The following is a 12,454-nucleotide window of genomic DNA, read 5'->3' on the forward strand; positions in this document are numbered from 1 at the left end:
GTGGTCTGTAACATCATGTGTCTGTGTTTCCTACAGATGTTCAACAGCTGGTGCTGGTTAAAGAAGAAGATCCTGAAGAACAGAGTGCTGGTGTGGACCAGCAGGACCCAGAACACCTCCACATAAAGGAGGAACAGGAGGAGCTCTGGACCAGTCTGGAGGGAGAGCATCTCTGTTTGAAGGAGGAGACTGAAGCTGTCGGGTCTCCTGTTACTGCTGTTTCTATAAAGAGTGAGGATGATGAAGAGAAACCTCTGGTCTCACAGCTTCATCAGCAGCAAATAGAAGACAGAGATGTTCCAACCAGCAGCTCAGCTGACCAGATGACCGCAGAAACTGGTGGAGGAGCAGGAACTAGCAGGAACCCAGATCTGAACCCTCATGAACAAACATCTGATTCTTCAGAGACTGAAGTTAGTGGAGATGATGATGATGATGATGATGATGATGTGAATCTGGACTCTGAGCTGTCAGACTCTGGGTCTGAAACTGGAGATGAAGATGAGGACTGGAATGAGAGCAGGTCTTCTGAGTCAGATGGTAAGTCTGTCAACAAGTTCTTCACAAGTGGTCTCTCCAGAGACACGTGAGGGAGACGAGTCATCCAGCAGTCAGGTCTTCAGGCTGTTTGGTTCATAAGAAATGTGTTAGAGTGAAGCAACATGTAGACTCGTGCAGGAAAGTCCAGAAGAAACCTAAATCATTTAGTCATGATGACTGGAGAAAGGTTTACTACAAATGTAAACAAACAAATCACATGAGAGTCCACACATAGCAGCTGCTGTTCCAGAGTATGGGCCAGCCTCATCCCACCCATACTCTGCTTCTGGCCGCTAACAAGATGGCGCCTGTGTTTGGAATAGCCACAGGTCCGTTTCCACATTCCCGCCTGGCCACGGGGCAGCGCCGTGTCTCCGTCCATGTTTCCTCGGGTCTGTTTATCCTGGTTCTTCAGTGGTTTCCCTTCCTGTTCCCTCCATGAGTGGACTTTACACACCGTGGATCTGACCTGCTAACTCCAGCTGTTTCTGCTTCTGGCAGGATCCTGGTGTAGGTACCCAGGGAGTCCAGATGCTGCAGGATGAAGTGTAGAGCCATGCTGATGGTGTAACGTGATGGAAGTGGTTACTTTTACTGAATGATCAATAAGATGTGATATTCCATCTAATTATAAATGATCAATCTTATTGGTCTTTGAATATTTGATTTAATACGACCTTAGGAACACACACTTCATATTAATTCAGACAGATTCAAGAATATAGTTTATAAAAATGAGTGTAATTCTATATTTCTAAACTAATGATTACATGACTGTTAGGGATTGTATCAATAACCCAATACCTGCAGCTGGAGAGAGAGGAGAGACAACAAGCAGACAAGTCACCAAACTGCAATCAGGGGCAGAAGCTCAAGGCAACTGCCCCGAGTTTCTCCTCTCAGAGTTTATTTATAACAAAGATAAGACTGTGTGTGTGTGTGTTTGTGTGTGTGTGTGTGTGTGGGGGGGGGGGGGGGGGATTCTTTCAGGCATAGAATAATACATTCAGTTAATAATAAACATAACATTTCCATAACATAATCCCTCCTGTTTATCCGAATAGGATAACCAAACAAAAGGAAAACAACAACACAAAGAACTAATAAAGTAAAATAATAAAATAAAGAACAAATAAAATAATAAAACACGATAAGGCAAACACAACTGACAATAACATCAAACAGCAGTTCACAGAGATACAAGTGAGATCATGGAAATCAGTTAAATCAACACCATCATAAACTAAAGAAGAGCTATTTCATACATCTTGAAGTGAATTTACTGTGATGCAACAATTCTACAATTTAGAGCAGTTCCTGTAAAGAGATTGGGAAGGATTAGCAAAACCATATAATATACAGAAAACCTCAGTAGAGTTTATTGTGTAACAATGTGTAATTACACAGAGCAGTGTGTGATGGGGAATGTCTGTTCAGGAGTGTGGCTAGATAGGGGGGAGCACCACCCTGGAAGAAATTGTAAACAAAGACGAGGAGTTTAAAGTGTGAACGATAACAGACTGGAAGCCAGTGCAGGGACGTCAGAACCGGACTGATGTGGTCCCGTTTCCTGGTCCCAGTCAGGAACCTGGCTGCGCTGTTCTGCACAATCTTGACGCAGTGATGACGGACCCAGTCTAGCATATAGAGAATTGCAGTAATCAAGCCTAGAAATTACAAAAGCACGGAGTACCCGCTCCAGGTGGGCTCTCGACAGCATAGGCTTGATTTTTGCAAGGCGTCTCAGATGAAAGAAACTGGACCGGATCACAGAGTTGATGTGAGCATCAAATTGAAGTCCAGCATCAATTTTCACCCCCCAGACTGGTGACAACTGGTTTTGAGTAGGGAGAAAGAGGGCCAAGATCAACATAACGACCCACAGCTCTGCTGTTGGGGGTGAAAAACGATGAGCTCTGTCTTTCCCTAATTCAGATGGAGATAGTTGGCCCTTAGCCAAGATTTCACCTCGTTAAGACAGGACACAAAGGACTGGATAGAGACCTTTCTCCTGACACAATGGAGAGTAAATCTGGCAATCGTCAGCATAGAGGTGGAACGCTAGGCCATGTTTACGAAAGACTGACCCCAGAGGAAGCAGATAAATGGCAAACATAAGAGGACCAAGGATCGATCCCTGCGGGACCCCCCAGCGGAGCCCCTCCCAAGAAGAGAAAACATCACCCAGTTTAACACAGAATATCCTGTTGTGGAGATGCGATCTAAACTAATCCAGAGCAGATCCTTTGATCCCAACCCATCGTTCCACGTGATCAAGCAGAATCGCATGGTCAACTGTGTCAAAAGCTGCCGTCAGATCTAACAACAGAAGCACCACAGATGTACCCTGATCTAGTGATAGATATCATTTAAGACCCTCAGTAGAGCCGACTCTGTGCTATGGCCAGACCTGAACCCTGATTGGAAAACCTGAAACAGATCAGAGTCAGCTAAACGTGAGACCTGCTGCTGATAAACGACTTCCTCAAGCAGTTTTGATGTAAAAGGCAGGGTAGAGATAGGCCTGTAATTTTCTATCACAGAGAAATCAGCACCAGGTTTTTTCAGGGTCGGCTGAACAACTGCTGCTTTCAAAGCAGCTGGGACCACACCTGCGCTGAGGCTCCAATTGATAATCTGACCAAGTGATGGGCCAAGACACGGAAAGGCAGCCTTCCAGAGACGAGGTGGCAGAACATCAAGTGGAGAGCCAGATGGCTTCTGCCTTGCAACAAGCTTACTCAGCTCAGAGTATGAAACAGTATTGAGGGAGCTCAGGGTGGGTGGTGATGGAGGAACTGGAACAGGGTCAATAGAGTTACCAGAAATAGCTGCTCTAATGCCTGATACTTTGTGAACAAAGAATTTGTGAACATCTTCAGAGTTTCCAGCAGCTGTAGGAAACATGAAGCTAGGCTCCTCATACACCAGAACGGAGTTCAGTGTTTTGCAGATAATCTTGGGATTCTTAGAGTTTGTTTCAATGATGTCTGCAAAATATGCAGTTCCAGGAACCCTCACTGCATCCTGATAAGCAACCAGAGATGCTCTGAACAACTCACGCAAGACCTGTAGGCCATCCTTTTCCCACTTTCTCTCAGAGGATCTACACGTCCGCCTACAAGCCCGTGTGACATCAGAGAGCCAAGCCTCCCTCCTAGGCCTAGACTTGCAAAGCTTGAGAGGGACAACCACGTCCAGGACCTGATTAAAAAAGTAAATCAAAGTGTTGTGAATAGTGATCAGTGTTAGATGGATCTGGGTTAAAGGTCTCTAACCTTACAGACATACAGTCCACGAACATTGCAACAGTTTCTGCATCCAGGGCTCTGAACCTAGTAGCTGGTGCTTCACACACAGGGACAGGACATGGCAAAGTAACTTCACGAGTATTGGAGAATGGTCAGAGAACACAGGAGGCAAAGTCACAAGGTTCATAACAGGGAGACCAAAAGAGAGAACCAGGTCCAGGCTGTGGATTGACCATAATGAACACCATGTTCAGACTTAAAGGTGTCCATATGTGCTCTTGGCACCAGGATACCTTAGGCCGCAGCTTGATGATCAACTTTGTTGTTGTTCCACCTGCGGCTGCATGTCTTGGACACTCAGGTGAAGAGAGGGTTAGAGCTGTCAACTGACCACTACCTGGTGGTGAGTTGGCTCAGATGGTGGGGGAGGATGCCGGTCAGACCAGGCAGGCCCAAACGTATCGCGAGGGTCTGCTGGGAACGTCTGGCAGAGTCTCCTGTCAGAAGGAGCTTCAATTCCCACCTCCGACAGAACTTCCAAAATGTTCCGGGGAGCCGGGGGACATTGAGTCTGAATGGACCCTGTTCCGTGCCTCCATTGTTGAGGTGGCTGACCGGAGCTGTGGTCGCAGGATCGTCTGTGCCTGTCGTGGTGGCAACCCCCGAACCCGCTGGTGGACACCGGCGGTTAGGGATGCTGTCAAGCTGAAGGTCTTTTTGACCTGTGGGGCTCCAGAGGTAGCTGATGGGTACCGGCAGTCCGAGCGGAATGCAGCTCGGGTGGTCGCCAAGGCAAAAACCCAGGCATGGGAGGAGTTATTTAAATAACAATATTCACTTATCACTTAGAGCAGTGGTTGCCAAACTTTTCAGCCTGACCAACAGATGTTCCTTCGTATTTTTACGTTATTTAGAAACTTTCATTATAGTTGGAAAGTTTTTATTTAAATATAAATATATAAAGCTCTTTTTAAATTTTATATTTTACTTTTTTATGATTATGTGACACACTTGAATTCTATACAGTACGCATCGGCATCTGCCTCTTTTTTATGGCTTTTTTACATTGTCACTACGTCTGTCACGTTAGCGGTGTTTTTACCATCATTTCTACATCCATCACGTCCCAGAGAAGGCTAAACCAACATCAAACCCAACGTTTGCAGCTTGTAAACTCCACACACCTCTCGTGCAGCACCAGCTGTCTGATGCTGCAGCAGCGTCAATCTTCCCGGCTGGATGAGTGAATTTCTTCATCAGAGTCAATATTCTGCTTCATAATCAGAGTCATTCATGACCAGACAAAGTGATCAGTCAACAAAGACCAGACCTGCTGGCAATTATATGTTTTATCTAATATTTGTGCTCTTCGTGCTGCGCGCATCTCCTCCTCTCCCCGACTGGGAGCCTCTCGGCGGGAAGCGATTTTCAAACTCTAAAAATTCCCAAACTTTGCTCAGCCTGAAGGTTCCACATCTCCACTATCTTCTGATGTAAAGTAGTAACTTCATGAGGGATCATATTTGTAGATGAGACTTGTTAAAGTCAGCAATGAGGCTTTGGCGCTTATAACGAGTAAATCCCAACACTGACAACAACGTACTGAAACTAGAACCAACATGCATAAACAGACAGATCGGTCCCGCCTGCTTACACTGTTGGTCTTTTTTAAATACGCAGTAATCGTTGCTTGCCTTTTTCGCTTCATCCTGCATCCTAGCAGCAACCACTTTGGCGCCTTTGGAGTCGGTGTTTGTTTACATCGTGCTGCATTCAATGTAATTGGAAAGAGGATCTTCAAGCGCTTAACCTCAGATTTTGTTTTCGTTCTGGCCTTAGTGCGGAGGATGGATCGGGGTCGATCTCAATCTGGGGGGACAGATCCCCCCCCCCCACCCACCCTATCTGCGCACCTGCTTGGAACACCTCTTTGCAGCAGCTTTATGAATAGTTGACATGTTGGGGTTGAGTTTTTTGACCCAGGACACGGAGAATCAGTCTCAGACTTAGTTTTCCTTAAATAAACCCTGTTTGCTTTGATTTCCTAATCTCGGGCTCGAGAGATTCTGGAAATGAGAGAATGAACTGGCTGCAGACTGGTAGCTGATGTGAACTGAGAGTTGTGGCTTACTGTATTGTTGGTAGCTGAGGGCTGGAGGGGGAGGGAAGGAGTCAGATCTGAGGAGGTGGTGAGCTTGTAGGCAAGGTGGTGGCTTGAAGAGTCGAACAGGTTATTGTCCAGGACTTCAGGAAAGGTGAGCGGTGGGAGCGCAGGGCGGACGGGCAGCAGGCAGACGTGGGCTGAGGGTTAGGAACAATAATGAGCAAATTATGATGAATGATGGTTGAAACAAGATAACTGTTAGAAGTCAGTTTACCGGGCTAGCTCTCACTCTTTAAAATCTCAGGGTTTGACTTGTAATCGGTATAGTGGGCGTGGCATTAAGTACCAACAAACACTTTAAAGCCTGATTTATGCTTCTCCGTCTGCGTCAGTGTGGAGACACGCAACGCCATTATCCGTCCTTGCGTAGGGCTCCGGCAGGCACGCAAGTACGTACGGAGTCGAGCCCACTTTTTTAAACATCCGTCGAACGAGACGGATTGCGCAAGCTTGTGATTGGTCAGGACGCCGCTGTTGTTTACAGCGCCGCCATTGCAAAGAGAGCCGAGGATAACTAGCGGCAGACACTGAGAAGCTTGAAGAATACCTCGCGAAAAAACTCTAAAAATATGAATGTTTAATTCTCCCGTGACTGGAGGAGTGAAAAGATGCGCAGCAAGCGTTTTATTTGTGGAAGAGGTGGGGAGCGCATGAAGCGGTGGTAGAATGAGAGACGAATATGTCCGTGTTAAAAGTCTCTTATAAACACAAAAAACACAATAAAAACACAATATAAACACACTATCTTGGACCGATACATGACAGGATACCACAGAACAGCGCTACGCCCTCTGTTGTCCTGCCAGGCAATTGCTTTGCAACACTCTCCAGGAGACGGAGAAGTATGAAAGCAAAACGCTTCCGTCAATCCGTGCGTGTCTGTCCCTCGTGGAGCTGACGGAGAAGCATAAACCAGTCTTTACTCTGTAGAGAGTTGTACTCTTCAGGGGTGCATCTCCATGTCCCCCCCACCCCCACCCCCACCCCACCCCCGCTTCTGGGACTCCACGTCTGGTCACATGATCTTCCTCTTCAGGATTACCTCATCCCCTCTCTGGGATCATCCCCTCGGCAGGCTCTGCTGATTGGTTCCTTTCCGAATCCGCCCATCTTTTCTACCTTTGCTCCTCTGGTGACCTGCCCCTCCTTTGTTCCATCCTTTCTTCTCTCTGGCCTTGGGGAGGAATCAGTAAATCTTCTTTCCTCCTGCTTGTTTTAGCGATCTTATCGATTTTACGAGTACATGGTCTGTTTATTTACTAAATTAGCTCATGCACCTGGACTCTTTAATAAGATAAAAGGCACAACTCCTGCCCCCCTCCCATCTCAAGATGTCAGAAAGGTTACATCAAAACCATGAGACCGTACCAAATCATAAAAATTTGCGACCTCAGGGTGAAAACAGCAAAGACACACACAGACTTTTTAAACACAGGAAAATAGCCAGCAACGAATTGGCTTCACAGAACTGAGGACTAATCCAGACCTGATTTTGAAATGAACAGGCCCGAGATTATTCCTAGTTCAACAATAACTGAGACAATGAATGAAATGCTGGAATGAAGCACATAGAGACTGAGGAGTTCTGGTTTCTGTATTTGGTCACGATCTCCTTTAGGGCATATATACACATGTTTGTACCATGCTCAGACTCAAAGCCAAACTGACTGGCTGTGATTTTTAAGGCGTCATTAATTCTGTCCAGCAGAATTCTTTCCAAGACTTTTGAGAGAGTGCTAGCCAGAGCAAAAGGCCTATAGGTATCCATGCTACCACCTCTCCCACCCTTATCTTTCATCACTGGGATCAACAGAACAGCTAGCACTGAATCAGGCAAACATCCATGAGCAAGAAATTATGAAATGCATATAGCAAGGAGTGGTGCTAACTTCTGCTAGCATACCTTAGGTGTTCAGCAGGTATGCCAGCCAACCCAGTGGCCATAGATAAGCCTTGGTTTTGCGATGCTCCAGTCAGCAGCAGCAGCAACTAACAGGGAGAGCAGGGGGGGTAATGTCCATTTTTTATATGTTGACGGTAGGACTGGGAAACGAACCGAAAAATTATCGTTATAGAAATTTCTGACTTATATTGAAATCATTTTTCCCGTCAATAAATTTGATAATAAAAAAATGAAAAGATGTGTGTAGCTTGGCAACGTTACCTTTAAGAAGCTGTACCACCTTGAGTCACGTAGAAATGTGACTCAACGTGATACATGTGGCAGCCCCATCTAGTGGACAACTTTTGTTTTATGCACATACCTGTAGTTATCTTCCATTTATCGTTATTGAGGTGAAATCCTCAATATATCATGATATTGATTTTAGGCCATACCGCCCAGCCCTACATAGTTGATGGGTTAACTTGTAACTTCAATTCAATTGAATTTTATTCATATAGCGCCAAATCACAACAAGAGTCGTCTCAAGGCACTTCACATAATAAACAATCCAATTCAGGTCAGTTCATTAAGCCAATCAGAAATAATGTTTCCTATATAAGGAACCCAGCAAATTGCATCAAGTCACTGACTAGTGTCAGTGGCTTTACAGCAATGCTCATACTAAGCAAGCATAAAGCGACAGTGGAGAGGAAAACTCCCTTTTAACAGGAAGAAACCTCCAGAGAATCCTGGCTCATTAGGCAGCCTTCCTCCACGACTCACTGGGGATCGAGGAGACAGAGCACGCGCGCGCGCGCACGCACACACACACACACACACACACACACACACACACACACACACACACACACACACACACACACACACACACAAAGACAAAGTAATGTGTCTATAGTTATATTGTGATTTCTTAGTAAATATTCTATTTGGTGAGAGACAAACTTTATTGTATTTATCCTAGTGGATCTATAATTAAACAGATAAACTAGTAGTAGCACATCCAACGTCAAGGAAAGCAAAATGTTATTATCAGGAGAAGGAGAATGTTTAAGTGGTTAGTAGCAGTGTGCTAGACGATGGCCCCCTCCATGAGGCCACCACAGCTCAGCAGAACATCATTGTAGCTTCTTCTGGGGAGAAAAACACTTAGAGAAGAATTAAAGTTAACAGCTGAAATTGCAGAAAATAATACAGTTAAAGAACAGATTTTAGAAAAAATCAGTAGAGTGTGAAAAGTGGTCAATGTATCCACCAGCAGTCTAAGCCTACAGCAGCATAACTACAGAGATAACTCTGGATAATCTATCCTATTTAGGTGTAGGCATGTTGGAGGCAGGGCAAGGGAGAGCCGTCTTTACCGACTGTACACTCCACCTCCCTCTACTCCCCCACTTGTCCAGATTCAGGCTAACATCAGATTTTAACCATAGGCCCTATCAAATAAAAATGTTTTAAACCTAGTCTTAAAAGTAGACAAGGTGTCTGCCTCACGGACTAAAGCTGGGAGCTGGTTCCACAGGAGAGGAGCCTGATAACTAAAAGATCTGCCTCCCATCCTAATTTTAGATATTCTTGGAACCACCAGTAAACCTGCAGTCTGAGAGCGAAGTGCTCGGTTAGGAACGTATGGAACAACCAGATCACTAATGTATGATGGAGCTTGATTATTAAGAGCTTTATATGTGAGAAGAAGGATCTTAAAATCTATTCTGAATTTAACAGGTAGCCAATGTAGGGAAGCTAAGACAGGAGAGATATGATCTCTCTTTTTAATTCTCATCAGAACTCTAGCTGCAGCATTTTGGACAAGCTGAAGACTTTTAACTACATTCTGTGGACTTCCTGAGAGTAATGAATTACAGTAATCCAGTCTTGATGTAATAAATGCATGAACTAGTTTTTCAGCATCACTCCTGGAAAGGATGCTTCTAATCTTAGCAATATTCCGAAGGTGGAAAAAGGAAATCCTTCAAACCTGTTTAACCTGGGATTTGAATGACCTTTCCTGGTCAAAGATAACACCAAGGTTCCTTACTTTGTTCTCGGTGATTAATGTAATGCCATTCAGGTCAGGTGATTGACTAAGCAATTTTCTTTTCTTAATTTCTGGTCCAAAGATGAGAACTTCCGTCTTTTCTTGATTTAAATGCAAAAAGTTTAGTCATCCAATTTTTTATGTCCTGAAGACAAGCCTAGAATCTACCCAACCGATTAGGTTCATCAGGGTTATTGGATAAATATAACTGAGTATCGTCAGCATTAGGGCTGTCACAATAATCGCAAGAACAATATATTGCGATATTAAGAAACCCACCGCGCTGCATGACGTGCCACCGCAATTACCGCACTTGATTAAATCTCGCGACAGCGCATGCTGAGAGGTAAAGTCTGCGCTGATCGAGGAGATAGTAGGGCACTTTTTTTATTTCTGTTAGATGTTGCAGCCAAATTTGCATTTCAAAGTTAAACCTCCTGAATGTTGTTTTTAAGTTCAGTCAGAGAATGCCGTTACTGCCCTTTGATCTGCATTCAATAAAGTGTTAAAAATGGCCATGTATTTTTTTCTATATAGCACAAGGTCCAATGTATGATGGCAGGAGTGGGTGGAGCTATGTATTCTTTGAGTAAAACCAATTGAGTCTAAGATATTACTAAAGGCTACACTGAGGCTATCATTTTCAATGTCCACATGAATAATAAAATCCCCCACTATAATGACCTTATCAGTATTTAGCACCAAATCAGAAAAAAAATCTGAGATCTGATCCAAAAACTCCGAGTAAGGGCCTGGTGGACGATATAAAACTACAAACAAGAGTGGTTTTACAGTTTTGCTATCTGGATTAGGAAAACTTAATAAGATGTTCGAACGAACTGTAGCTATTACTTGGTAAGGGACTGATTAATAAGTCCGAATGAAAAATGGTTGCTACTCCTCCTCCTCGCCCTGTACTTCGAGCAATATGATGATTTAAATCATTTGAAGGAGTTGACTCGTTTAAGCTAACATAGTCCTCTTGCTGCAGCCAGGATTCTGTGAGAGAGAGCAAAGAGATCTGATTATCACAAATCAAGTCATTAACTAACAAAGTCTTAGAGAAAATGGATCTAATGTTCAACAACCCATATTTAAATTTTCTAATTTTCTGCTCAGTTGAATTTGTTCTAATATTTATGAGATTTCCATGATTTGCTTTATTAAGCCTGATATTTAATCTGTGTGATTTTGGCCGTGGGCAGGACACTGTCTCTATGGGGTAGTGGGTGGGTAACAGTACAGAAGCTGCAGAGGGCTGTGTTAAACTACAACTCTGCTTCCTGGTCTAGACCCTGGGTTGTCATGGAGGACTAATAAAACTGGCCATGTTTCTAGAAAGAAGAGCTGCTCCATCCAAAGAGGGATGGATGCCGTCTCTCCGCATCAGACCAGGAAAAGTTTTCCAATTATCAATGTAGCCCACGTTGTTTTCAGGACACCACCTAGACAACCAGCGATTGAAGGACAGGATGTGGCTAAACATGTCGTCACTGGTCCGATCAGGCAGGGGGCCAGAGAAAATTACGGAGTCCAACATTGTTTTGGCAAACTTACACACCGAAGCAACATTAATTGTAGTGACCTCCGATTGTCGTAAACGGGTGTCGTTACCGCCTGCGTGAATAACAGTCTTACTGTATTTACGCTTATCCTTAGCCAGCAGTTTCAGGTAAGATTTAATGTCGCCCGCTCTGGCCCCAGGTAAACATTTAACTATGGTTGCTGGAGTCTCTAATGCCACGTTTCTGACTATGGAGCTGCCAATGATCAGAGTCTGCTTATCAGTGGGTGCGTCACTGAGCGGGGAAAATCTGTTAGAAACGTGGACGGGTTGGTGGTGGCCCACGGGCTGGGTTCTATGCTTCCTGCGTACTGTAACCCAGCCGGCTTGAGGTCCCGGCTGCTCGGGTTCTGCTGGAGGACTGCTACAGGGTTGTTCTGAGCTAGTTAGCCCCGCGCTAGCTAAGTAGCTACAGCTGTTTATGGGTTTTTCAACAGCGCAGAGCCGGGACTCCAATTCCGACACCCTCACCTCCAAAGCTACAAAAATGCTACATTTATTACACGTACCATTATCGCTAAAGGAGGCAGAGTAGTAACTAAACATCTGACACAGAGAGCAAGAGATAAGAGATGGAGAAGCAGAGACAGAAGTAGCCATAGCCGTGCTGAGGCTAAGCTAACTGGACGAGCAAACTGTTCAACACCAAATAAACTGCGTGCAAACTCAAATGGTTCCCTAAAAGCTAGGCGGAACAACAGAAAACTTTCTCCAGCTCAACCAGGTTTTGAGGCTCAGAGAGAGAAAATTTGGGATGTTCAGCGGCCGTTTCCTAACGCTTTGACTTGCAGTGAAAAGAAAGGTTTGCTATTCACCTTCTACACCTCGGATTTCACCTACAACAGCAGCGCTGTCACATCCAGAAGTTCTCAGATGATTTGGCTGTGTGTCGGTAGGGAATGACCTGAAGTACAGGTCAGTCATTGTAGACTTTATTGACTGGTGTTTGCTTGAACACCAGTAAGACAAAGGAGATGGTGATTGACTTCCAGAG

General features: G+C 44.7%; 1 protein-coding gene across 7 annotated transcripts in view; it reads left to right on the top strand.

The window, feature by feature from the left end:
• LOC129157332 (zinc finger protein 84-like) overlaps positions 1–12,454 on the top strand; it is a 56,046-nt gene that overhangs the window by 31,875 nt on the left and 11,717 nt on the right. For all 7 annotated transcript variants that reach the window (XM_070542883.1, XM_070542884.1, XM_070542885.1 and 4 more), the window contains one exon: positions 37–540. In XM_070542883.1, coding sequence (XP_070398984.1) covers positions 37–540 — 504 coding nt within the window. The remainder of the gene's footprint in view (positions 1–36; positions 541–12,454) is intronic.

Source organism: Nothobranchius furzeri, chromosome 12 (genome assembly GCF_043380555.1).
Source record: "Nothobranchius furzeri strain GRZ-AD chromosome 12, NfurGRZ-RIMD1, whole genome shotgun sequence".
NCBI lineage: Eukaryota > Metazoa > Chordata > Actinopteri > Cyprinodontiformes > Nothobranchiidae > Nothobranchius > Nothobranchius furzeri.